This window comes from Pan troglodytes, chromosome 11, assembly GCF_028858775.2.
Source record: "Pan troglodytes isolate AG18354 chromosome 11, NHGRI_mPanTro3-v2.0_pri, whole genome shotgun sequence".
NCBI classification, from domain to species: Eukaryota; Metazoa; Chordata; class Mammalia; order Primates; family Hominidae; genus Pan; species Pan troglodytes.
In genome coordinates, this window is record NC_072409.2 from 74,082,060 (window position 1) to 74,104,979 (window position 22,920).

Genomic DNA, 22,920 nt, shown 5'->3' on the forward strand with positions numbered 1-22,920 from the left:
GAGGGGAGGGGAGGTTATTTATTCTCCTGATTATTTTTCTGCTGGGTCAACAAGGAATGTCTCTCTCTCTCTTCCTAAGGCTACAGTCCTGTCAGACACTTCTTTCTATATGGTCTATTCTCTCTGTCTCTCTCCTTCCATTCTCTTCCCTTCCCATATAAAGGCTCCCTCTCATCAGCCCCTTTCTATTTAAGAGTGAAAACACTTCTCGGTTACTCAGATGTGGACTCTGCCCCTAGTTGCTTTTTCTGACCCTACCCACACCTGTACAAACAGTCCCTTTGTTAAATCCTGTTCACCTGCCCCAATTTGAGCATGCTGTTTCCTGCCACCACCCTGAGCAGCACAGCAAGTTTAAGATCCTTGGACATGTCTGGGGAAAGAAATCCAAGGAGAAGAATCAGATTTTCTGCTAATCATTCTGATTTGAACATTGAAAGAAATATGAGCTTTTTTTTTTTCATACTGAGCTAGCGAAGCAGGGCACGAGTTAGAGTATTTGCATACACATCTATTCCTCTTATCACGCTTGAGAATGCCTAGAGGGTAATCTTTTAAATGAATATTAATATTATATTAACCAGCACATGGTAGATGTTCAAGAAATGTGTATTGACCATAACTGAATTGTAAGACCTCTCTCCAAGCCTCAATTTCTTCACCTGTACAGCCCCCATCCGGATTGAAATCTCACCTACTCAGGCTAAGTATATGAAAAACAAAGGCAGTGCAGGGGTAATTGAACTATTCATTAGATAAATGCTATAATGTCACTTTTATTGTTTTCTAGGACACAGAGTAATACCTACCTTGGTTAACAAAAGACCAAAGGAGGTGATGCCAAATGCGGTTAGAAGTGCTTTTAATCAAATAGTTCAAACGACACATAATTAACATTGTTTTAAAGCAAACGGACACTTTAAAGTGGTGCTCCTTCCTCTTAAAGCCCCAACCAGTGCTGGATTTAACAGCAGAGCCATACAGCCATGACATATGCTGCTACGGTCAACACTCAACCCTAAGTTTGACACCAAAAGATGGCCGCCATTTATTATTGTGACAAAAGGCCAGATTACAAAACGCTGTGTACGGCCTGATCCCAGTTTTACAAAATACTCATACCCATCTATCTACGACGGGGCGCGGGGAAAGGGGAGTCGTTTTAGGAAGTGCTGCTTATTGCTGCCTGGTGTGGGAAATTATGAGTCTTATTTTCTGTTTATTCTTTTTACAAGAACATTTTTATAAATGAATGAATGAATGCTTTCCATGGGTGGATGAGGATCCGGCCTGCCAGGTTGAGGCTCCTCTGGAACCAAGAGGGGCCGGGGCAGTAGAACGACAGGTGGCGGGGCTTTGGGCGGCTCCCTCCAGCCCAGGGAGACGCGAGGGCCAGGCCGGGCGCGCGCTTCACTTCCGGGAAGAGGAACGAGGGAGGGGAGGGGAGAGGAAAAGAAGGGGCAGGAGAGAGAGGCCGGGAGGTTGGGAAAGGGAGGCGGAAAGCATGGAAAAGGGGCGCGGGAAAACGGGGAGGGCGCAGAGGGACACGGCCCTCACTGCCCCGGCCGGGGCGAGAGCGGCTCCGCCCCTCGAGCGCCGGGTAGGCCGGGGCCGGCGGGGCCCGGAAGGCGACGGGAAGGAGCCGAGCTTGGGTCATGGCGGCGCCGGGCGCGCTGCTGGTGATGGGCGTGAGCGGCTCGGGGAAGTAGGTCCGGGAGAGGGCGGGGGGCGCCCGGGACAGGTGTTGCGGGCGCGGCGGAGGCCGGACGCGTCGCCGTCCCTGCCGGTGGACTGGGGTCTTGGGGACCCCCCACCCTTCCCTTTGCAGATGAAGAAACCGAGGCCCGCGGCTGCCGCGCCCTCTCCCCGCCCTCCAGCCTGCTTGCGGGGCGCCCATCCTGGGACCGCATCCGAGCTCCGGGTTCCCGCTCTAAGACGGGGAGGCTGCGGCGACCGCAGGCTCAGGGAGGAAGCCGCTCCTGAACAGGCGGCTGCGGGGCCGCGCAGGTGGAGGCCTAGCGAGCGGCGCGGGGCTAGGTTTCGGGGCGCCTTGTCGGGGCCAGGCGGGAGGGCGCACGGCCTCTAGCGAGAGGACGCAAACCACGGCCCGGGCTCTCACAGACCTTTGGCCATCTGGACACACAGCGGCCTCCTCCTATGAGGCCCTGGACTTCTCCGATTCGATTTTGGAAAGTGAATCGTTTTCCCCTTCCTTTCATCAGCTTAACCTGGAAGGAGACAGCGTTAATATGGAGGGTGGCTCCTGAGGGTTTGGAAAGAAAGAAGAGAATTGTGGAAACCACACAGGTAGCCAGCCCAGTGTGCTAACCTGGAGACTGAGGAGTTAACATTTGGCTTCCTGTTTAAACCAAAGTCTAACTGTGCCCTTTATCAGAAAAGACAGCTGCTGTACCATTCGACCACAGGCAGCAAAGGACAGAACTTGATCAGCTAAAACATCATAACCTTCAAGGGCCTATAGGACCCTTCTAGAATTTTCTGAATCAGGAACGGCCCATGTTGTGGCCTGTGTAGTCAGGTGTATATTAAAGATTTACTCCAGGTAGATGGGTTTTGCTTTCCAAAATTATTGTAGGGTTCTCAGCCACAAAGATAAAAAGAAATCTTGAACTGCAATTGAAATAAAACATGGAGCCCCCAAATCCCTAGCTGCCATATGATTTGAATCAGTTGGAGAATGTAAAATCATTGCCATGGTGTGATGTAACAGGAGTGAAGAGCCCTAGGTCTTGGTTCTGTTGCTGTCTGGCTGTGTGAGCCTGGGCAGTTCATGTACCCCCTCTGAGTCTTGAATCAGATGAGGGAGGCCTAATCCCTATGATGTATAGCTTGTGATATTCATGTACTCAATAATTATTGAGTTCAATCCTTACTCTATGTCATTGTCATATAGCGAACAGGACAGATAAAATCCCTGCCCTCAAAGGATTTACATTCTGGTATGGGAGACAGAGTAAATGAATATATGTAATGTGTGAGTTGGTGATAGATGCTCTGGAGGAAGGGGAACAAAGAGTGCCAGGCAGAGTGGTCAGGGAAGGCTCCTCTGGGGGAGTGGCGTTTCAGCAAAGACCTGCAAGACTTGAGGAACCTGCCATGTGGATAGCTGAGGAAAGGGCAGGAGAGGCAGAGGGAATGGCAGGTGCAATGGTTCTGAGGCTTAGCTTCTTTTGTTTTTTTTGTTTTGTTTTGTTTTGTTTGAGGCGGAGCTTCACTCCTGTTGCCCAGGCTGGAGTGCAGTGGTGCAATCTTGGCTCACTGCAACCTCCTCCTCCCGGGTTCAAGCAATTCTCCTGCCTCAGGCTCCTAAGTAGCTGGGATTATAGGCGCCCACCACCATGCACAGCTAATTTTTTGCATTTTTAGTAGAGACGGGGTTTCATCATGTTGGCGAGGCTGGTCTCAAACTCCTGACCTCAGGTGATCCATGCGTCTCAGCCTCCCAAAGTGCAGGGATTACAGGCGTGAGCCACCGCGCCCAGCTAAGGCTTGGCTTCTTTAAGGAGCAGGAAGGAACCCATTGTGGCTGAGTGAGGGGAAGCATGATGGGAGACGAAGTCAGAAACAATGCAGGTAAAGAGAATGTGGTCATATGCTGGCAATATTTTGAAGGTAGAGTCAGAAAGATGTGTTTGTGGACTGGATGTTGGGTGTAAGAAGACAAGAGAGAAGTCAAGGATGATTCAAGATTTTAGGCCTGAGTAATTGGAAGGAGGGAGTTGCCACAAACTGATTTGGGGAAGCAGTAGATAGAGCAGATTTGGAAGACAACCTCAGAAGCTCAGTGTGGGATATGGTGACTTGGACGAGCCAATTAGTCGTCCAGTGGATGGTGGTTGGATGTCCAAGTCTGAAGTTCAGAGGAGAGGGACTTTAGATCTAACTGTGGGAATCACTGTTGTGTGGGTGTACTTAAAGATCTAAGGTGTTGAGATCACCAAAGGAGTGCATGTAGATAAAGAAGCTGGCCAAGAACTGAACCCTGGGGACTTTCAGTGGCACAGGGTCAGGGAGATGTGTCCAATGTTATTGACTAGCTGAGTAATAAAAAGACTGGGACTTGATTATATTCATCATTGGATGTAGCAACATCAAGTTCTTTAGTGACTTTGTGAACCCCTATTGGAGCCCTACAGGATTTTTTAATTATACTCCATAGCATTTAGAAAAATATTTATCACAGCCTAATGGCTGAAGAGAACAATAGTCTCAAAACAGAAAGGCTCCATTTAGAACACTGTTAAAACACAGTGACCTCAAGCACTAAGTTTGTTACTGTCTTCCCCCACCTGAATGTAAAGGATTATTTTCCTTTTTATTTACTGATACATGTGTCTAGAACAGTTCCTGGCATTTCGTAGATACTAAATACTTGTTGACTTAATGAATGGATGGATGGATGGAAGACGGCAGGCATCTGAGTGGGTGGCAGAGTTAATTTTCTTTATATTTTCACAATCTTAGTGAAGCCACCCTTAACATCTCCTTCCAGGTTTCCTTCTCTTTGCTGATGAAACAAGCTCAGACCTTTTGAATATCTTTCTCATTGATTCTGCATCCCTTCCTTCTCCCCCATTGGTCTGTGTTGTCTTTTTAAGTCCCTTGCCCCTGATTTAGACCAACCCACTGGGAGACATATGGACCCCAAATCTTGATTTGTAATCCTGGGTCTGACCAGTATTTTTGGGCCCAGCACTGTGCCTTATTTCTGCCAGGATCTTTGGTGCATATTCAAGAGTCCAGGTGTTCTCTGGTTTAGACAGACAGTGGTTTTTCTTTTCCCATCTTCTTCCTGACAGTCTACACCCACATCTCTTTACCTCTGCTTTCAAATTATGAGTGCTGGCTGGCATGTTCATTCATGGCTAATCTAACTTGTTTTTTTGTTTTTTTTTTTTGTTTGTTTTTTTTTGAGACAGACTCTCACTCTGTCGCCCAGGCTGGAGTACAGTGGCGTGATCTCGGCTCACTGCAACCTCGGCCTCCTGAGTTCAAGCGATTGTCATGCCTCAGCCTCCGGAGTAACTGGGGTTACAGGCGTGCACCACCACACCCAGCTAAGTTTTGTATTTTTAGTTGAGACGGGGTTTTGCCATGTTGGCCGAGCTAGTCCCGAACTCCTGGCCTCAAGTGATCCGCCTGCCTCAGCCTCCCAAAGTGCTGGGATTATAGGCGTGAGCCACAGGGCCCAACCTAACTTGGTCTTAAGTGTGATTTCTGCTATGCACACTTCTGGCTTCACCAGCCATGGAGTTTGGCCGGGATGGTCTATTCATCCGTAGGCTGCATGTCTCCCTGCGCAGCCTTCAATAGAATGAACTAATGGGAAAGGTTTCACTGCTCTCGCAACCTTTGGTTACATCCAGGAGCAGATCTCAGTTTGGTACAACTGTGTCTAACACCTCTCTGATAGCTTTTTAGTGAAAGAAAGAGGACCTTTGTTAGGCAACAGTATCCAGCTAGAATTTAATCACATTGTTCTGTTTTCATTAGATACAGCTTTTCAGGTACCTTCTATTCAAGGCAAGTGATGATAGCTTCTTGTGTAAGGGAATGAAAGAAAGTTTCCTTCTTTAACACACTTATTTAATTTTTAAAAGTGAAGCAATTAAATAAAAACATCAAAATGTTGAGGTGATATGTAAAATTTAAGAGGGCATGATAAAATAGTATGGGGATAGGTAAAAATTAGGAAGATGGTGCTTAAATAATTGGCATTTGGGCAACACTTTAAACACTGAAAGCGAGAAAGCACTTTATGGGTCATTGTCTGCTGGCCTCCACCCCTACCTACCCTATGTACTAGACTGTTTAGGATGGCTGAGGCCATGTGTCAGTAAGCTTACCATTACATCCTGGGAACTGGTAGGTGCTCAATAAAGAAATGAAATGTAGGTGGATGGATACATCATGTGGCTCAGATCCCTTGTTTTGCAGGTGAGAAAACTGAGGTTTAAAGGAACAGGTGACTTGGCTGGGAGCACTCAGTCATTTAGTGGCAGTAGGCAACTGTGGCCCCATCTCCAGTACTGAGTCCCGAGCCCCTTTCACTAGCACATGCTGCCTGGTAGAGTATGAACAGATAGTTACCAAATGCTCTACACAGAGAACATTTAACCCCCAGTCTTAACAAGTGCCGGTGATTCGTGAGATATTGACCCATGTCCTTTATTTTACGAGTGTGTCTCTTTTAAACTGCAAAAATGTTTTTATGCTTTTATGAGTGTCCTGAACTTTACATGGGTGCTGCTGGAGATTAAATCCTCCATCAGACCCCTCCATTCAATATTTTCAGCAGAATTTTATCACTATGAATTCAACATCCCCACCACAAAAAAAAAAAAAAAAAAAAAAAAAAAATTACACAACAGGGACCAAAAACTGATTACTGAAGAAAAAACTTGGGTTTAATGAGATGTTATATATTGCCTTTAGAGAAAGAAATAGTGTTAACTAATTATTTCTTCACTGACATTCGTGGGGATCAGCTAAGGCCAGTCTCCAGACTCCACGGTCACGGGCATCACTGCTTTAGGATTACACAGTGATTGGTGTTTAAATTCCTGCTAAGGCAGCCGTCCCTTTCCCAGACATCCTTGCACAGAAGGAAGCTCCACACATTGGGCAGGGCAGTAACGGGAACATCTGTGTCCTCTCCACAGATCCACCGTGGGCGCCCTGCTGGCATCTGAGGTTAGTAACCTGTCCTAATGCCTTCCGAGTGCTTGTCCCATTGTGTTCTGGTCTCCTTGCATCTCTGCCTTTTTTCTGCTTCGTACAGACACTTCCACATGGCTTTGAACCCCACTGGAACAATTTTGTTTTTCTCCTTGGTGATTACAAATAGTGATGAATAGGCAGGGTGCGGTGGCTCATGCCTGTAATCCCCACACTTTGGGAGGTGGGCAGATCATGAGGTTAAGAGTTCAAGACCATCCTGGCCAATATAGTGAAACCCCATCTCTACTAAAAATACAAAAATTAGCCGGGCATGGTTGCACGCGCCTACTGTAGTCCCAGCTACTCAGGAGGCTGAGGCAGGGGAATCACTTGAACCTGGGAGGTGGAGGTTGCAGTGAGACAAGATTGCGCCACTGTACTCCAGCCTGGTGACAGAGTGAGACTACATTTCAAAAAAAAAAAAAAAGTACTGAATTAAAGGAGGCTGTGGTAGCCCAGTCATGGGGGTTGTGAAATGGCATGACAAGGTGCTTCCCTCCTGGGGGTTGTCCTTGGGGTTGATGGGAACCAGGCGGGTGGTATTGTTTCTACACCTGCCTGTTAGTAATCCCATAATGACTATCACATTGGCCCATCTGCCTGCCACATACACCCTTTCACTTTGTTCTTAAAGCTGGGATGGAAATTCTATGATGCTGATGATTATCACCCGGAGGAAAATCGAAGGAAGATGGGAAAAGGCATACCGCTCAATGACCAGGTAACAATTGCTGTCTGTGTCCATCACACATATTCCACCTGGGTGACAGGATGAGCTCTCTACAGCACTTGCTGTAGTAGAGTTCGTGAGTCCTAAGGTCACTGTACAGGGGCTACAAAGAGCCAGGTGCCCAGTAGATCCTCTACATATGTTAGCTCCAGTCCTGAACAACTGTCTGAACATGGCCCCAGGAACAATGCCACCCTCTGCCCCAGCCTGAACAGGCTCTGCCAAAACACCTTGTTGTGGGATTTTAACCTGAAGAATGTAATTCCTGAGAGGTCAGAGGCTCCCTGTGCCTCATGCATGGGGAAGTCCTCATCTTCTCTTCCCAGGTGCTGTCAGCCTACCACTATCACCGTACTCTAGCATTCACCCCAAAGCCAGAGTGATCTTTGAGAACTCAAAGCTGGCCATGTTTCTTCTGCCTGTGACCCTTTAGAGGCTTCCCACCAACCTCAGGATCAAGACCAAACACTTACACTGCTAAGCATGCATGGCATGGCCTCCACATGGCTCCAGCCTCTTTAGGAGCCATGCGCCTCCATATCTCCACAGGAGCTCCCTGGCCTCTTCCAGCCCCTCCCACTGCAATGCTTCTCCCATGGGGCCTTTGTATCCCTGTTCCCTTCTTCCCTGAGCTAGCCCTTCTCATCCTTTGATCTCAGCACCCATGCTGCTTCCTCAGGGAAGTGAAACCTCCATGATGGACTCTCATGGTGCCATTTCACTGTTGCACTTGTCCCTGTGGCAGCTCAACAACTGATGGTCTGAGAATTTGATTAATGTTTGTCTCTGCAACTAGACTTTACCCCTAAAAGGGCAGGGACTGTGGCTGTTTCTGTTAACCATTGTACCCCCCAGGCCTGACACACAGTAAACATCAGAAAATAGTTGTGGCATGTTTTCGAGTGAATGAATGGATGAATAGCACTCTCCTGTGTGCAGGCCGTGAGGCCATCCCCTAGAGTGTCTCACACCAGAGTTACAAACTGTCCTCGCTGGCATAACTGGCCATAGTTCAGGAGAGATGAGGGCAGGTCAAAGGCTGGGGCCACGCACTAAGTGTGTCCAAAGGGCAAGAACGAATGGAACTGGCCGCAGACCAACACTGTTGTTTTCACTTTCAGTGGGGCTGGGCTCACCCCCAGGTGTCCTTTCCCTAGCTCACTGTCTTTTTCTTTTTTGTGCCTTGAGCCATTAAACCATTATTAGGTCTATTCTAGAGCACCCCAAGAGTGCACTTCTCTTTGTTATTGGGGGTACAGCTTGAGTTTGCAGTGCTTCAGGCCTTGAATCATCACAGGTTTGCAACATTTGATTTTAGAGGATAGGGCAATAGAACTATAAAAGAGAGTAATAATAATGAGAGTAATGATAGTATAATAGAGTAGTAATAAAAAAGAGTAGTAATAATGTTGATAGTAAACTAGAGATAATAAACATAGGCAACCTGGTTCCACCACCAGGCTTGTATGAGCTTGACAAAGGGCTTAGTCTCTCTGTGCCCTATTTTTCTCCTGTGGGGTAGGAATGGTAACAGGATCTATTTGATTGGATTCTTGGGAGTATTAAATGAGATAATACAAAAAATATGCACAGAAAAGTGCCTGTAGCATTCAATAAATATCACGTTTTAAAATTATTGCTAACCATACGCATACAACATAAATCATATATACACGCCAATAACCATTTCTAAGGGAGTGTATAAAATGTGACTGTGCCAGTGTTATTTTAGGTTTCTCTTTGGTGACTGCAAATAAAAGGTAAGTTAAATAACAAAATAAAGCAACCAAAATTGATAGATTTTAAAATGGAATTTCTGTAGTCTTCCTCTTCTTCACAAGTGATGCTTGTTAAGTGGACTCTATGGATTGGGGGGTAGAATTCAGAAGAGAAATTTATGTACAGGAGAAAAGATTACTGGAAGAGACACAAGTTACTTACTAAATTTTTTCAGAAAAAAAAACTACAAGCTAGGCAGACCTTCGAGATAACCAAAACAGAGAGATAAGGAGGTAGAACGACAGATGGTTTACATTCTCAAGAGGTAGAACGACAGATGATTTTCATTCTTGATAAGAATCCAACGAGTCTAAGACTGAAGATATGGGTCACAGCTGGGCTGGCACCAATACAGCTCCTGGTTGCCCCGGTAACCAGTCCCCACCCTCCCCGCACTGCCCCCATGCTACAGAGCTGAGGAAAGCCCCCTGTGAATGGATTAAAGCGTGTCCGTGTCCAAGTCAGAGGCCCTGGTTCTCCCTTGAGGAAGAGTCTAGGGAGGACGTGGGGAGAGTTTTGTGTTCGGAGGGCTCAGAGCTGCAGTCTGTGTAGAACATGTTAAGGGCTCCCTAAGGCTATTTAAATGTAAATTAGTTAGGCCAGGCTCAGTGGCTCAAGCCTATAATCCCAGCGCCCCAGGAGGCAGAGGCTGAAGGCCAGGAGCTTGAGACCTGCCTGGGCAACATAGCAAGTCCCTGTCTCTACAAAAACTGAAAAAAAAAAAAAAAAAAAGGCTGGTGGTGCATGCCTGTAGTCCCAGCTACTCGGGAGGCTAAGGTGGGAGGATGGCCTAAGCCCAGGAGTTCGAGGGTACAGTGAGCTGTGATTGCACCACTGCACTCTAGCCTGGGGGACAGAGTGAGACCCTGTCTGAAAAAAATATATACAAATTAATTAAAATAGATAAAATGTAAAATCTAGTCCCTGGGTTATACCAGCCACATGTCAAAAGCTCAGTAGCCATGAGTGGCTACTGGCTACCTTACTGGACAGCACAGCTATAGAACATCATTGCAGAAAGCTGTGTTGGACAGTGCCAGTCTAGAAACATTCTACCCAAGCTGTGATAAATTATTAGCATTATGATGAAATTAATAATAAAGAATTTCAAAGCCACCAGTCAGTGAGTCTCCCCTAGGTGCCCAGCCCACAGTGTCCTATCTGAGCCTGCAGGGGCACCTGAATAGTCTTCAACTTCAAAGTCTATTTTAAAAAGAGGGCTTTTTTTGGGGAAAAAAAAAATCCTGAAAAAAATCTCCTGATTATAATTGTAATATTTGCCCTGTATAGAAAATTTGGAAAGTACTAAAAAAATTTTTCACAAAATACATCACCCTTGGTCTCATCTTCCAAAAATATCTATGAATTGAATTTTGGAATTCTTCTTTTTCATGGAGGGGGTCAGTATATAACATTCTATATACTTAACTTTTGCATCAGGTAAAACACACCCATCTCCCCGCCATTCCCACTCCCCATCTTCCTTCCCGTCTCTCTCCACCCATATTCTACCATCATCTGTTCTCTCTTTACCCATCATCCCCTTCCAAAAGACATTTAATTTCTCAAGATGTTTCCATAGGCCAAGAAAGCTTTCTCTAGCCTCATGACATTCTGATTTCACTCTTCGTAGAGCATTCATTGTGCTCACCTCCGAGCACTGGGCTGGGAGTCGGGAGTGCACTGCCTTCCCCATCTTTGCGTGTAGGGACTATCTAGAGCAGGGGTGTCCAGTCGTTTGGCTTCCCTGGGCCACACTGGAAGAAGAATTGTCTTGGGCCACACATAAAATACACTAACATTAACGATAGCTGATGAGCAAAAAAAAAAAAAAAATCACAAAAAAAATCTCATGTTTTAAGGAAGTTTACGAATTTATGTTGGGCCACATTCAAAGCCGCAGTAGGGTTTGCGGGCTGTGTGTTGTACAAGCTTGATCTGGAGTGTGAAAACCTTGAACATCAGAGTCATAGGCAGAGATGCTAATTTGGATTGTCTCATTTCTTTCCTCTAAAACTTCTGTGTGTTTGATTTTCATAACTTATTATATTGTCCACAGTAACTGTCTGGAAGGCACAGAGCTCAGTGAATTTGCTCTAATATCTCCTTCTTCCAATTTCTTCACTGTAGAGAGATCTCAATTCCCCCCTTTCTTCATTATGAACATAAAATTTGGAGCTCATGTGTCTAGGTCCTTCCTAGCACCTTTACAATAAGGTCCACACTCCTTAGCAGGCCAGTCAAGGTCTTGAAATTATCTTTATCTTTTAAGATTTACTCTTTCCAAGGCCTGATCAAGATTGGCCTGTCCTCCAGGCGCAGTGGCTCACGCCTGTAATCCCAGCACTTTGGGAGGCCGAGGCGGGCAGATCACAAGGTCAGGAGATCGAGACCATCCTGGCTAACACAGTGAAATCCCGTCTCTACTAAAAATACACAAAATTAGCCGGGCGTGGTGGCGGGTGCCTGTAGTCCCAGCTACTCGGGAGGCTGAGGCGGGAGAATGGCGTGAACCCAGGGGGTGGAGCTTGCAGTGAGCCAAGATCACACCACTGCACTCCAGCCTGGGTGACAGAGCAAGACTACATCTCAAAAATAAAAAAATAAAAGAAGATTGGCCTGTCCTCCTGCTGTGTTATCATAGCCCTTCTTAGTATATCTCCCACAGCCCTCATCACTGCCCTGCAGGTGACTTAATAGATTACTCATTTGCCTCTTCTCTTTGAGGACAGGAACCACACCATTCATATTTATCCCCAGTGCTCACTCAGTATGGTGCTTTGCACCACATTTAATGTTTGTGGAATTAAGGCCCAGTGCCTACCAAATTCATGAATTTAAACTCTTTCAAAAATTCAGAGTTGGAAATAAGTACTGTTTATTTCAACTGTTAAATCAACCAAAAAATAGTTTATTCCTTTTCTTATTTAAATCCCAGAGCAGCTCAATGAATTATATACGATCCCCACTTTACAAATGAACAAAGAGAGGTGCAGAGAAATTAAGTAACTTGAGCAAAGCCACACAGCAAAGGGAGTCTTTCTAACTTCAAAGATCATACTTCTCCTACTGTGTTAAAGGCCCTGATCATCCAACCATTAAACAAATGATTCATAAGAAGTGAATCAAGGTTGGTTAAATTGAGAGAAAAGGGTTAGACAGAGGGTGAGAATGACAGCAGGAATGAGAGGGGCAGTTCCCCACAAGCACATCCATGGTAGGGGTTAGGCCTTAAAGATGTCTGAGGCACTGACTTAAAGGGTGGTCATGACGGCACTGACATGGTGGCCTGGCTTAAAGCAGGTCAGGCACTAGAACTTGAATTTCTACACTGGCGCTGCCTTGGAAAAAACCTTTCTCCTTGTGGCTTTATGGGAATCTCCAAAGAAAGTTCATAATCATTTAATTATGATTCACTATTTGGAAATTTCAGGAATAATGTTCAAAGTGCTGCTCTTTTATTTCCAACCCTCTCTATTGTTTTTATGACTGATGGACACAGTCCTTACTGGTGCATGGTCATTAGTCTGGTCTGCCATAAATTCCGATAAGGTGGATGTCTAAAAGCACCTATTTTTGTTTAAATAGTTTTATATTTATGTTTATTATGGCTTTCATAGTTGAGATTCTGAAAAACTTTATTATGACTAGATGAAGCAATGTGCTTTATTATTAACTAAAGCATCCATTAAGGCACTATTAAAACAATGAAAAAACATGTATTCAAAGTAAAGCTCTATTTCTTTGTACACAAGATAGAAAACTTATTACCCAAATATGTTTTCTGTAATTTTTGTTTGTTTCATTCTTATGAAATATTTCAGGCACATAGAAAGTATAATGAATAAGATAGTCAACACTCAGCTTAATGAAAAGTATATTTGTTTCCTAAGCCATAAAATAATACAGAGATTGATCTCCATTTCCACAGCACAAGCAAATAGAAATATTTGTGCAGATGGAATGGCGGAATGTACAATCTGAGCAAAATAGCAAAATGCAAGTTTGTGCCTCTGCTAATAAGAAAGAAATTCTGGTATTTAAACAAATTGTCCTCTCTCTTTGGTTCACCCCAAACTCATTATGAACATTTACTCGTGCCAAAAAGAAATTAATTTTTTTCTGTGTATTTCATCTCTGAGTCAGTCCTAATTCATAGTTCGAATTGCCCCTTAACTCTAAGTAGATATGTGATCATGTAAATTAGCATTCAGCCCTCAGAACTTTCCAATCACTTCCTCTTCTAAAGCATTCTTCTTGCTGAATGGAGATTCGCAGCCCACGGCACTAGTCTTAAATAAAGTCTTACAAGTCCCATCCAGAGACTTCTACAGTGACAAGGGGTGCACCTTGGAAAAGGCTGGTTGACTACCCAGCTGGGACTCCAGGGCTGGCTCTCTGTCTTGCAGGCCCAGCCCCCTTGATATTGTCAACACACTGAACATGGATTCATCTGTCATGTGAGACCCCTACCAATCAGGTTTACAAGTTCCTGCATAAACCAAAATGCCAGTTGATCAATGTACCAAAAGAAATACAACTGTCACGTGGCCTGTAACAATCACATTAGTACCCACATTTTCAGAAACCAACATACAGAGGTTTCTTAGTGAACATGGGAGAGTTAGGACCAAAGAATCTGGTGGCGCGAGACCATGCACTAGTAGGAAAAGGCTTGCTAATGAGAATACGATGTTCAAAGGCCAATGGCCAAGGCACCATGTCCGCTGGACAGTGCTTCACATTTCAATCTACAGTGCCCTGCTCTGGCCTTCTTGCCTACCCAGCCTGCCTGGGACAGGCATGCTTCCTCTAGGTATGTGAAAATATTAAGATGGATCACAGTGATGTCTTGCTAGCCTGGGAGTCATTCTAACTCCTTCGCATGACCTTACACATCGCTGCCCCTTCCTTTTAACTGTTGATCTTTAAATTTAACCCTTAGAGAACAATCTTATTTCCTTCTTTTCCAAGTCCTTAGGAAAGCACCTCGCTGTGGTCCTCATTTTCTCAAAGATAAATCCTTTGACTCATAGCTTTGTAGAAGTTGACATGATTTCTATGATTTGAAGGCAGATGCCTCCATTTTCATGTAAAACATACTCTGGGGTTAGAAATCAGTCCCCTAAATGCTTATTCTACGCGGGCCAGTACATGCCACATTTTTATAGGACTGAATCCCAGAGTGGGAAGTAGAACCTCCTGCTAATGTGGGAGGCTTCAAGGCCCAGTGCCTTCTTTCATTACAACTGTCTGTTAGAGGAGCTGTTTTAGAAAATATATCCAAGAGGTTTTTTAATAAAAAGCTGACATATAGCAGTATTATCTTTTTCATCTCCATTAGCCTGTGAATGTAGTAGAAAAGCTTGGCTAATTACAAGGGGAATAAGAGAAAGAAAGGAATTTAGAAAGATGAGTTCAAATGGTACCTTAGGAATTACTCAAACTTAGAATGATCATATCTAGGGTATTGGACCAAAAGCACCTAGAACAGTGGCTGGGTCTCCCTACACACACAATAAGCACTTATAAATGGATAAAGGAAAGTGGAAATCCAAATTTGTGCTTGAAAGGGCAGCTTCTCCCCAGGGGCAATTTTCCATCAAAAAATACTTCAGAGGTCAGTCAATCCAGCTAATTGTCCCTGTAGCCTATAATCCTTGACATCCTTCTTCCCCATTCCCCACCATAAGCCCAGAAAACACTGAATTGCAATGGTAGTTTCAAGTTGCATAAATGTAGACTGCCCAACTTTTTTTCTCTTCACAGTGTCCAGAACATCTAGTTTTTTAGTAGGATGTCCTAGAAAACCTTGCCAATAATAAGCATTAAATATATACACTCTTCTCCAAGAGCACATAAAGTCTCCTCATATATTCTAACATTAATAACTTTATTTTGTGCTTTATTAACCACAAAAGAAAGACATTTTCTGACATACACAAAGACAGAAGGGCAGACTGTCAACTTCTCAGTCTAATGGAGAAATTTCAAAAACCTTTCTTGAAAATTTATACAGCAAGCAGACAAAAGAAATTACGAGTAAGGATACAGAAGATTTGAATAAATGCATTAAGTCTGACATAGGCATTAATGAAAAGTAAATAACCATATTATTTTCAAGTATATGTGGGACATTTATAAAAATTGACCATGTGGTCTGCAAATATGGAGCTGGTAAGCCTCATCATCTTATTACTGCATTTACAAAAAACCACACTTGTTTCACTAAATACACCTCCCAGACAAGTGCTAACATAAACAGATGTTTCATTTGTTAAGTACATTTCAGCTCTAAGTACATACATGACAGTAACTGTTGTGATTTGAGTAATGATTTATGTTAATTATGTAGCTATTGACATTTAGATTATAATTTGTGTAAACTGTGTGACTGTCATCATTTGATCTGTACATTTTGTGATTTTTGTAGCTATTACATTTGAACTCCTAAGTGATCTCTGGTTAAATAGTGTGTGCATGGAACTAAAGTCTTAAGAGTTCTATGATTAGTAAACTTACGGGACCCTCAATCCTACATTAGCACGCAGTGCTTTAAAAATAATCTTGTATTTGATATGAAGAAAAAGAAATATTATTTCTAATTCTCCTCTTCCTTCTATGGAGGGTGGATCCAGGTAACTAGAGGGTTTTTGACTTGCTGAGCACAAAGTGATAGCCTTGGTAGAATGACCTTGCACTTACTGAAGATAAATTACTGTGAATAAGAAATGACCTGAGCCCAGGGGAGATACCCAGGAGCTAAAGGTGGTTACCCAGAGCTGGAGAGCTTAAAAGGCTCCTCATGGAAAAGATCAAAGGAAAATAAAAATGGCCAAAGTCCAAAGCAAAACGAGAACATCTCATGTGCCAAAATCAAAGTGTGGCAAGGCTGAACTAAACCAGAATAACCCACTCCCCCACATTTTTTGACTGTATAAAAGCCAGGAGAGCAGGAGGCTGAGGTTTTGATGAGCCTATAGAGATGGGAGATAAGATTGTAAGCCTCTATGAAGCATGGAGCTGGACCTGAGTATCTTACATAAAGTCTTGTTGTTGTTGTTAGCATTGATGTCAAGTTGTAGAATATAAAGTCCTCATATAAGGGCTGTCTTTGAATGAGGACTAAAAATATTGCCACCCACTGAACTCAAAAGGAGCAAAAAATCTAGCTGCCTCCCTGGGCCACAGGTGGGAAAAAACAATCATCCTTGAGAAACCTGAGCTCCGGCTACACCCAAATTCACACTATATGACAAAGAGGCACCAAGCTTATAAACTGACATAAAACTGTTCTAGAATTGGTGAAACTGCCCGTGAAAGTGTTTCCAAAACTTAGGACTCCCACAAAGGAAAAAAAAAAATCCTTTGCTGAAGATGAAACTACAACAGAAACTATAAACTATATGGGAAAATGGACCACTATGAGAGAGAATCAGCAAAAACACTAATGGTAAGATGTTGTTCTCCAAGAACTAGACATAATAGAATCAAATGGAAGACAAGAATAGGAAAATTTGAAAAAGAATGAAATAAAAATATTAGAAATAAAACATAATCAATAGATGGATTAAACAAACTAGTACAGCTGAAGAGAGAACTAGTGAATTAGAAGAAAAGCAGATTGGAGGATATTACCCAGGATGAAGAGGAGAGCTAAACAGAAAATATTCAAGAAAAATGAATAGATGTGTATGATAAAATGTCAAACTTCCTGGATAGCTACAAGGAACCCAAGTAAATAGTATAGGAGAAAGGCTATATTCAAATAGGTAGTAACAACTTTTCCAGGGTATGAGTACTCACACTGAATATGCAAAATAAGTCCTGAGCAGGGCAAGAATAAAACTGCAAAGCTGCTCAAAGACAAAGAGGCTTTTTCCTACATAAAGCTACCAGAGATAAGATATATTTTCTAAAGGATTGCCTAATACACTAAAAGAGACTTCTCAACAATAAAGGCCCAAACAAAATGAAATAATTATTCAAACTATTGAAAAATAATGGTCAACCAAGAATTCTTCACCAACTAACAAAATCTTATTCACAAGTAAGCACAAAATAAAGACATTTTCTAACATACACAAAGACAGAAGGGTGGACTGTCAACTTCTCAGTCTAATGGAATTTCAAATAACTTGAAAAATTGATACATAAAGTAGACAAAAGAAATTATTAGAATATAGAAGATTTGAATAAATGCATCAAGCCTGACATAGGCATTAATGAAAAATAATATTATTTTTAAGTACATGTGGGACATTTATAAAAATTGACATGTACTAGACCACAAAGAGTATTGCCACAAATTTCAAAGAATCAGTATCATACCACTCACATTTTTTACTATAATGAACTGTAAATCAGCAATAAAAATGCACACACATCACCAAAATGGTTGGGAACTCTAAAAATAAATAAGCAAATTTTTAAAAAAATTAACATTCATATAAATAATTTATGTTAAAAGTCACAATGGAAATTATAGAATATTAAGTAATATACAACAAAAGTACTATCAATTAAAATTTGTGGGATGCAGTTACAACATTTCTTAGAGGGAAACTGGCCTCTAAATACATTTTTGGGAAATAACAAGAATGAAAAGTAACGAGCTAGTTGCTCAGTTCAAGTAGAAAAAAATAAATGCAGGAAATAACAGAAATGAATGCTAGTGAAAACAAACTGGGCACATGTTCTCAGGATCTCCTGAGGGCTGTGTCATGGGAAAAAATAAACTATGAACAAAAGCTAGTTGTTTGACAAAATAAAAATAGATCTCTGGTAAGACTCATCAACAAGAAAGAAGCACAATTGAGATGAATAGTGAAATGAGGGAGGTGGAAAACCTGATGCCAGTAAATTTGAAGACTTAGACAAAATTGGATAATTTCAGTGAAAAATATCAAGACTGGGGAAAATGGGGTTGGATGGCAGTGATCTAGTGGCAGATACTGCTTAGGGACACCTGCTTTTTCCCCAGTGAAATTGTGACCATTCTGGTGCTGCATTTGGCTTAAGCAGCAGAAGGTCCAGAGAGCTGTATAATTTATAGTAAGGGCATGGATTGTTTATGTTACTCCTTTGAAGTAATGACAAAGGTGATAAAAAGTGACTATCTTGTACAGCAAGTGTAACCTACAGATACGAACTGTGTTCAAGGTTCTGGAGGCCTGGAAGCTGGGCTGAAATGAGCTGAATCTGCTCCTGCTGTGTGGCTGCCTGGCTTCCACCAAGTTCCTGATTCTTTAGCCAAGTAAGAGGATGCAGTAAGAGATGGGAAGGGCAGGGATGGTGGCTCACCTGTCTAAGTGTGGTCTCTTCCTGCCATCATAAATGTTGTAGCTACCAAAAGTGAATCAGGAATAGAAAACCTGAATACAATACAATGCTCATTAAAGAAATTGAATCTGTAATGAAAGATCTCCCCTCAAAAAAGGCCCCAAGCCCAGAGGGTTTTTCAGATGAGTTTTATCAAACATAATATATTATATACAAGCTGTTTGAAAGAACAGGACAAAAGGGAAAACTATCCTACTCATTTTATAAAGCTAGTAAAGCCCTGATACCGACATTTAATATGGACCATATTTTTAAAATATAGGCCCATCTCAAGTATATAAAATCAAAAATTCTAAATAAAACGGTAGTAATCAAATGCCTAAAAGCAAGGACTTTTAAAAACACATCATGTTTCTGGAATCAGCTTCAAAATAACCTAGGATGGGATTATTTGGGATGTGGGATGTGGTTGGGGGCATACGTATAACAAGACTAATAGTGGGTTGAAAATAGCTGAAGCCAGCCGGGTGCGGTGGCTCACACCTGTAATCCCAGAACTTTGGGAGGCCAAGGCAGGCGGATCACCTGAGGTCAGGAGTTCGAGACCAGCCTGACCAACATGGAGAAACCCCATCTCTACTAAAAATACAAAATTAATTAGTCGGGCATGGTGGTGCATGCCTGTAATCCCAGCTACTCAGGAGGCTGAGGCAGGAGAATCGCTTGAACCCAGAAGGCAGAGGTTGCGGTGAGCCGAGATCGTGCCATTGCACTCCAGCCTGGGCAACAAGAGTGAAACTCCATCTCAAAAGAAAATTGCTGAAGCTGGGTATTGGTATACAGAGGTTTGCTTTGTACTGTTTTGTCTGCTTTTCAGTGTGTTTAAATTTTTCAATAATAGAAAGTTTTTTTTGTTTTGTTTTCCAATGCATTATGGCCAATAATCAGGATTTGCGCCAGGAAGGAGAGAATTTACTTGTCTCAGGAGGATTTCTTTGTGAAACACTGTAGCACGTGCTACGTAAATTTCATCTGTCTTCTCTTTGGCAAAAATATAAATTTGTTAAAATAATTTTATCTGAGGGGAATTTTGTTCTTTGGAGGGTTTGAAGAATAGGACCAGGGGACAGCTGACGTAAGGGTTTATGTGAATATCTCTCTGCATTTGAGATCAGAGATACCTAAAGAATACAGGCAGTACAATAAAAGATTTGTAAACATATCAGAACCAGGGAGGACACATGTAAAATGGGGAGATTAATATGGGGAGATACATACTGGTACTTTAGGGCAATTTTTATTATTATGAAAAGAGCCACTGACACCAGCTGAAAGAAAACGTTTCTGCCCAGCAGCTGGCCCCTCAGCCTTGTGCATGGCCCACTCCTCACACCACTGAGCTCTCGCTGGACCTTAACATTTGTGAACATGATATAACTGTTTCTCTACAAACAAACAATACCTAGAGAAGTCACGTTGTGTCTGGGTTTTGGTTTTTGTTTTTTTCAGGACCGGATTCCATGGCTCTGTAACTTGCATGACATTTTACTAAGGTAAGAGACCACCAGGCCTTGGCATAAGCCAAAGCCAGCAGGTAAAGAAAACCCTCAGAAAAGACAGGGAAAAAAAATACACTCCTGAAATCACAACTGACTGATGGTAAAGGATTCTAGAAACTGGCTGCACTTCTATCAAGTAACCACAATGATTTCAACCAGCCACAGGCAGCATGGAGTCTAGTCGGGCTCTGGAGACAAACCTTCTAGACAGCTCCACACAGTTACTAGCTAGCAGTCTTGATCAGCTACTTGGTTTCCATAAGTCTGTTTCTTCATCAGTAAAATGGGAATTAATATAGTTCCTACTCACAGATTTTTGTAAGGAATAAGTGAGTTGGTGAGTGGGCAACAGAACAGTATCTGATACGTAGTAAGTGCTCAAAAAGTGTCCACTGATGCCACTTCTGTTATTGCCTATCTCAGTCAATTTTTCTTCCCTTTACTTCAAGCTGTGACTACCAGGAAGGCCTGAGGTCATTTGTGAGTGAACAGGTAATTAGCCACCAGGATTAGAGTCCACATTGCCCAGCTCTGCAGCATGCCCCTGAGCGAACAGGGTCCCCCCCAACAGCACACATGACCCCAGTGGAAATCCTGGTCGGGACGTGGAGAAGGATGAGGAAAAGGCAGGGAGTGGGTTACGGATCTTGCTTTCTAAGATGAAGTCATATTTTATCCATCTAAAACCATCTAGGCCATACGAAGTTATAATATACTTAAATGAACATAAATTCAGTTTGCTTTTTTCACACCCGTTGACATGGCTGGCAGCCCTGTCTTTGCATGGGCTGAGTTTTGATTTAGGGGTTTATGGTTCTGGGTTTCAAGGTTTGAAAATTTTTGCCTACCTGGGTTTCTAACATAATACACTCATGAGAGTCTATTTTTACAGTACTATCATTTCATAGTCATAAAAAGGAGTATGGCTTCATTTTTATATTTGCTAGCCATGTATTGGCTGCAAAAAAAAAAAAAAAAAAAAGCAGGGGAGGCCCCTTCCTTCAGAACTTTCATTCTGAAGAGAACTTTATACTGGATCCCCAAGCCAGCCCCAAGCCAGAATTTATGCACCACCTCTTAACTCTAGAATCCTGTCCTGACCCCAGGATGACTGCCTCCCACACTCAGCAGCCAAGTGGAAGCTGTGGCTCACTCTCCTGTATGGTCTCTGGCCGCACTGGTTTCCCCTTATTGCTGCTGTGTCTGCCTCTGTTTCTGGCTGGAGTTTTTTCCTTAGTGCATCCCTAGGAACCTCTCATATGCTGCTCACCTTGCCCACAGAGAGGCTGATGCTCCCTTCTCTCCCGCTTTCTCCAGCTCTGCATTGCACCTGGCAACTTCCCCAGACACTGTAGAGTAGGAATGGGGAGAATCCAGTTGTAGAACGCAGATCCCTGAACATCCTGCAGAGGACCTGAGCTTGGCTGTTTGCATGGCACAGGGGCATGCCGGCAGCCCTGTGTCCACACGCTGAGACAGAGCAACGTCTGACATCCATCAAAGCAGAACTAACACTTACTGAGCATATCTGTGTATCAGAGATCTCGAACAGTGTTTTCCTTTTGACAGATCTATGGGCAAGTACCCTAGGTAGCCCCACTTAACAGATGATGAACTGATGCTCAGAGAGGTAAATGCCTTCGCCCAAGATTGTTCACTTTACTAGCAGAAGATATTTAACTCGATGCTAGGACTGCCTGATGCTTAAACACCATTTTCTAATGCCTTCCACTGGCAGGAAGTAGGACTAGAGTCCTGCACCTAGAATTGACAGAGGTTACTTTAAATGTCCTCCTTCTTTAGCCTCCCTCTTTTTTTTTTTTTCTTTTTCTAAACAGAGATGTAGCCTCGGGACAGCGTGTGGTTCTAGCCTGTTCAGCCCTGAAGAAAACGTACAGAGACATATTAACACAAGGAAAAGATGGTGTAGCTCTGAAGTGTGAGGAGTCGGGAAAGGAAGCAAAGCAGGCTGAGATGCAGCTCCTGGTGGTCCATCTGAGCGGGTCGTTTGAGGTCATCTCTGGACGCTTACTCAAAAGAGAGGGACATTTTATGCCCCCTGAATTATTGCAGTCCCAGTTTGAGACTCTGGAGCCCCCAGCAGCTCCAGAAAACTTTATCCAAATAAGTGTGGACAAAAATGTTTCAGAGATAATTGCTACAATTATGGAAACCCTAAAAATGAAATGACAATGATTTTGTATCAGTGGTCCAAACAGAACTAAGCATAAATCATTGTGCCATCCCAAACCTCGTTCCAGCCGCCTTGCCCATACTAGATTCTAAATGTTTCTAAAGGCAAACCCCAATGTGTCAAGACAGACTTGTTTAGGTATAATTTTAGGAATTACGCTGGTTCATCAGGAAGCAGAGGGGGAGTTGTAAAAGTCAAGCTTAAATTGAAGTTTAAATTCATCTGTAACCAAATCAAATGATCAGAGGAAATTCTGTAATCAATGCTGGAAATCGTTACATTGTTTAGAACATTCTTGCTCATGCCCGTATTTGCACAAATAAATGAAACTTGGCTGTCCTTGGCATTCCCTGGAAATTGATGTTGGGAGTATAAACATGTACATAATCTACCCACCACCCAGCACACCACACACCTCCTAATCCTCTCTCTGTCCTGGAGCTGTGGTTCAGAATAGTGGCTCTTAAGCTAAGGTCTCAAAAGGTAGTCATTGCAGAACAAGCAAACTCTGTTCAGTTCCTTAAATGGCATAATGCAAACATACTTACCAGTAGCAATACCAAGTTTCTTGCCTTTTGCCTAAAATTATGTCAACTCAAACTGTCTCTGCTGATCACCAGCTCTGTGCTGAGTGG

The 22,920-nt window shown here is 43.0% G+C and overlaps 2 protein-coding genes across 10 annotated transcripts in view; one reads left to right on the forward strand and one right to left on the reverse strand.

Annotated features, from left to right (window-relative positions):
• The window catches only part of FRMD3 (FERM domain containing 3), a 416,465-nt gene that overhangs the window by 378,128 nt on the left and 15,417 nt on the right, over positions 1–22,920 (reverse strand). The window lies entirely within an intron of this gene.
• On the forward strand, positions 468–22,624 carry IDNK (IDNK gluconokinase). 8 transcript variants are annotated; one of them, XM_054658112.2, is made up of 6 exons: positions 1,608–1,705; positions 4,941–5,082; positions 6,684–6,714; positions 7,376–7,462; positions 20,042–20,085; positions 21,930–22,624. In XM_054658112.2, the coding sequence occupies exons 4-6, from the start codon at positions 7,433–7,435 to the stop codon at positions 22,279–22,281; spliced, it is 426 nt and encodes a 141-aa protein (XP_054514087.1). In that variant the 5' UTR covers positions 1,608–1,705; positions 4,941–5,082; positions 6,684–6,714; positions 7,376–7,432; the 3' UTR covers positions 22,282–22,624. The 8 variants fall into 8 exon arrangements, with proteins under 8 accessions (XP_024201449.3, XP_024201452.2, XP_054514087.1 ...); XM_063787811.1 differs by having other exon boundaries at positions 1,620–1,705; positions 4,941–5,958; XM_024345684.3 differs by lacking the exon at positions 4,941–5,082 and having other exon boundaries at positions 1,538–1,705.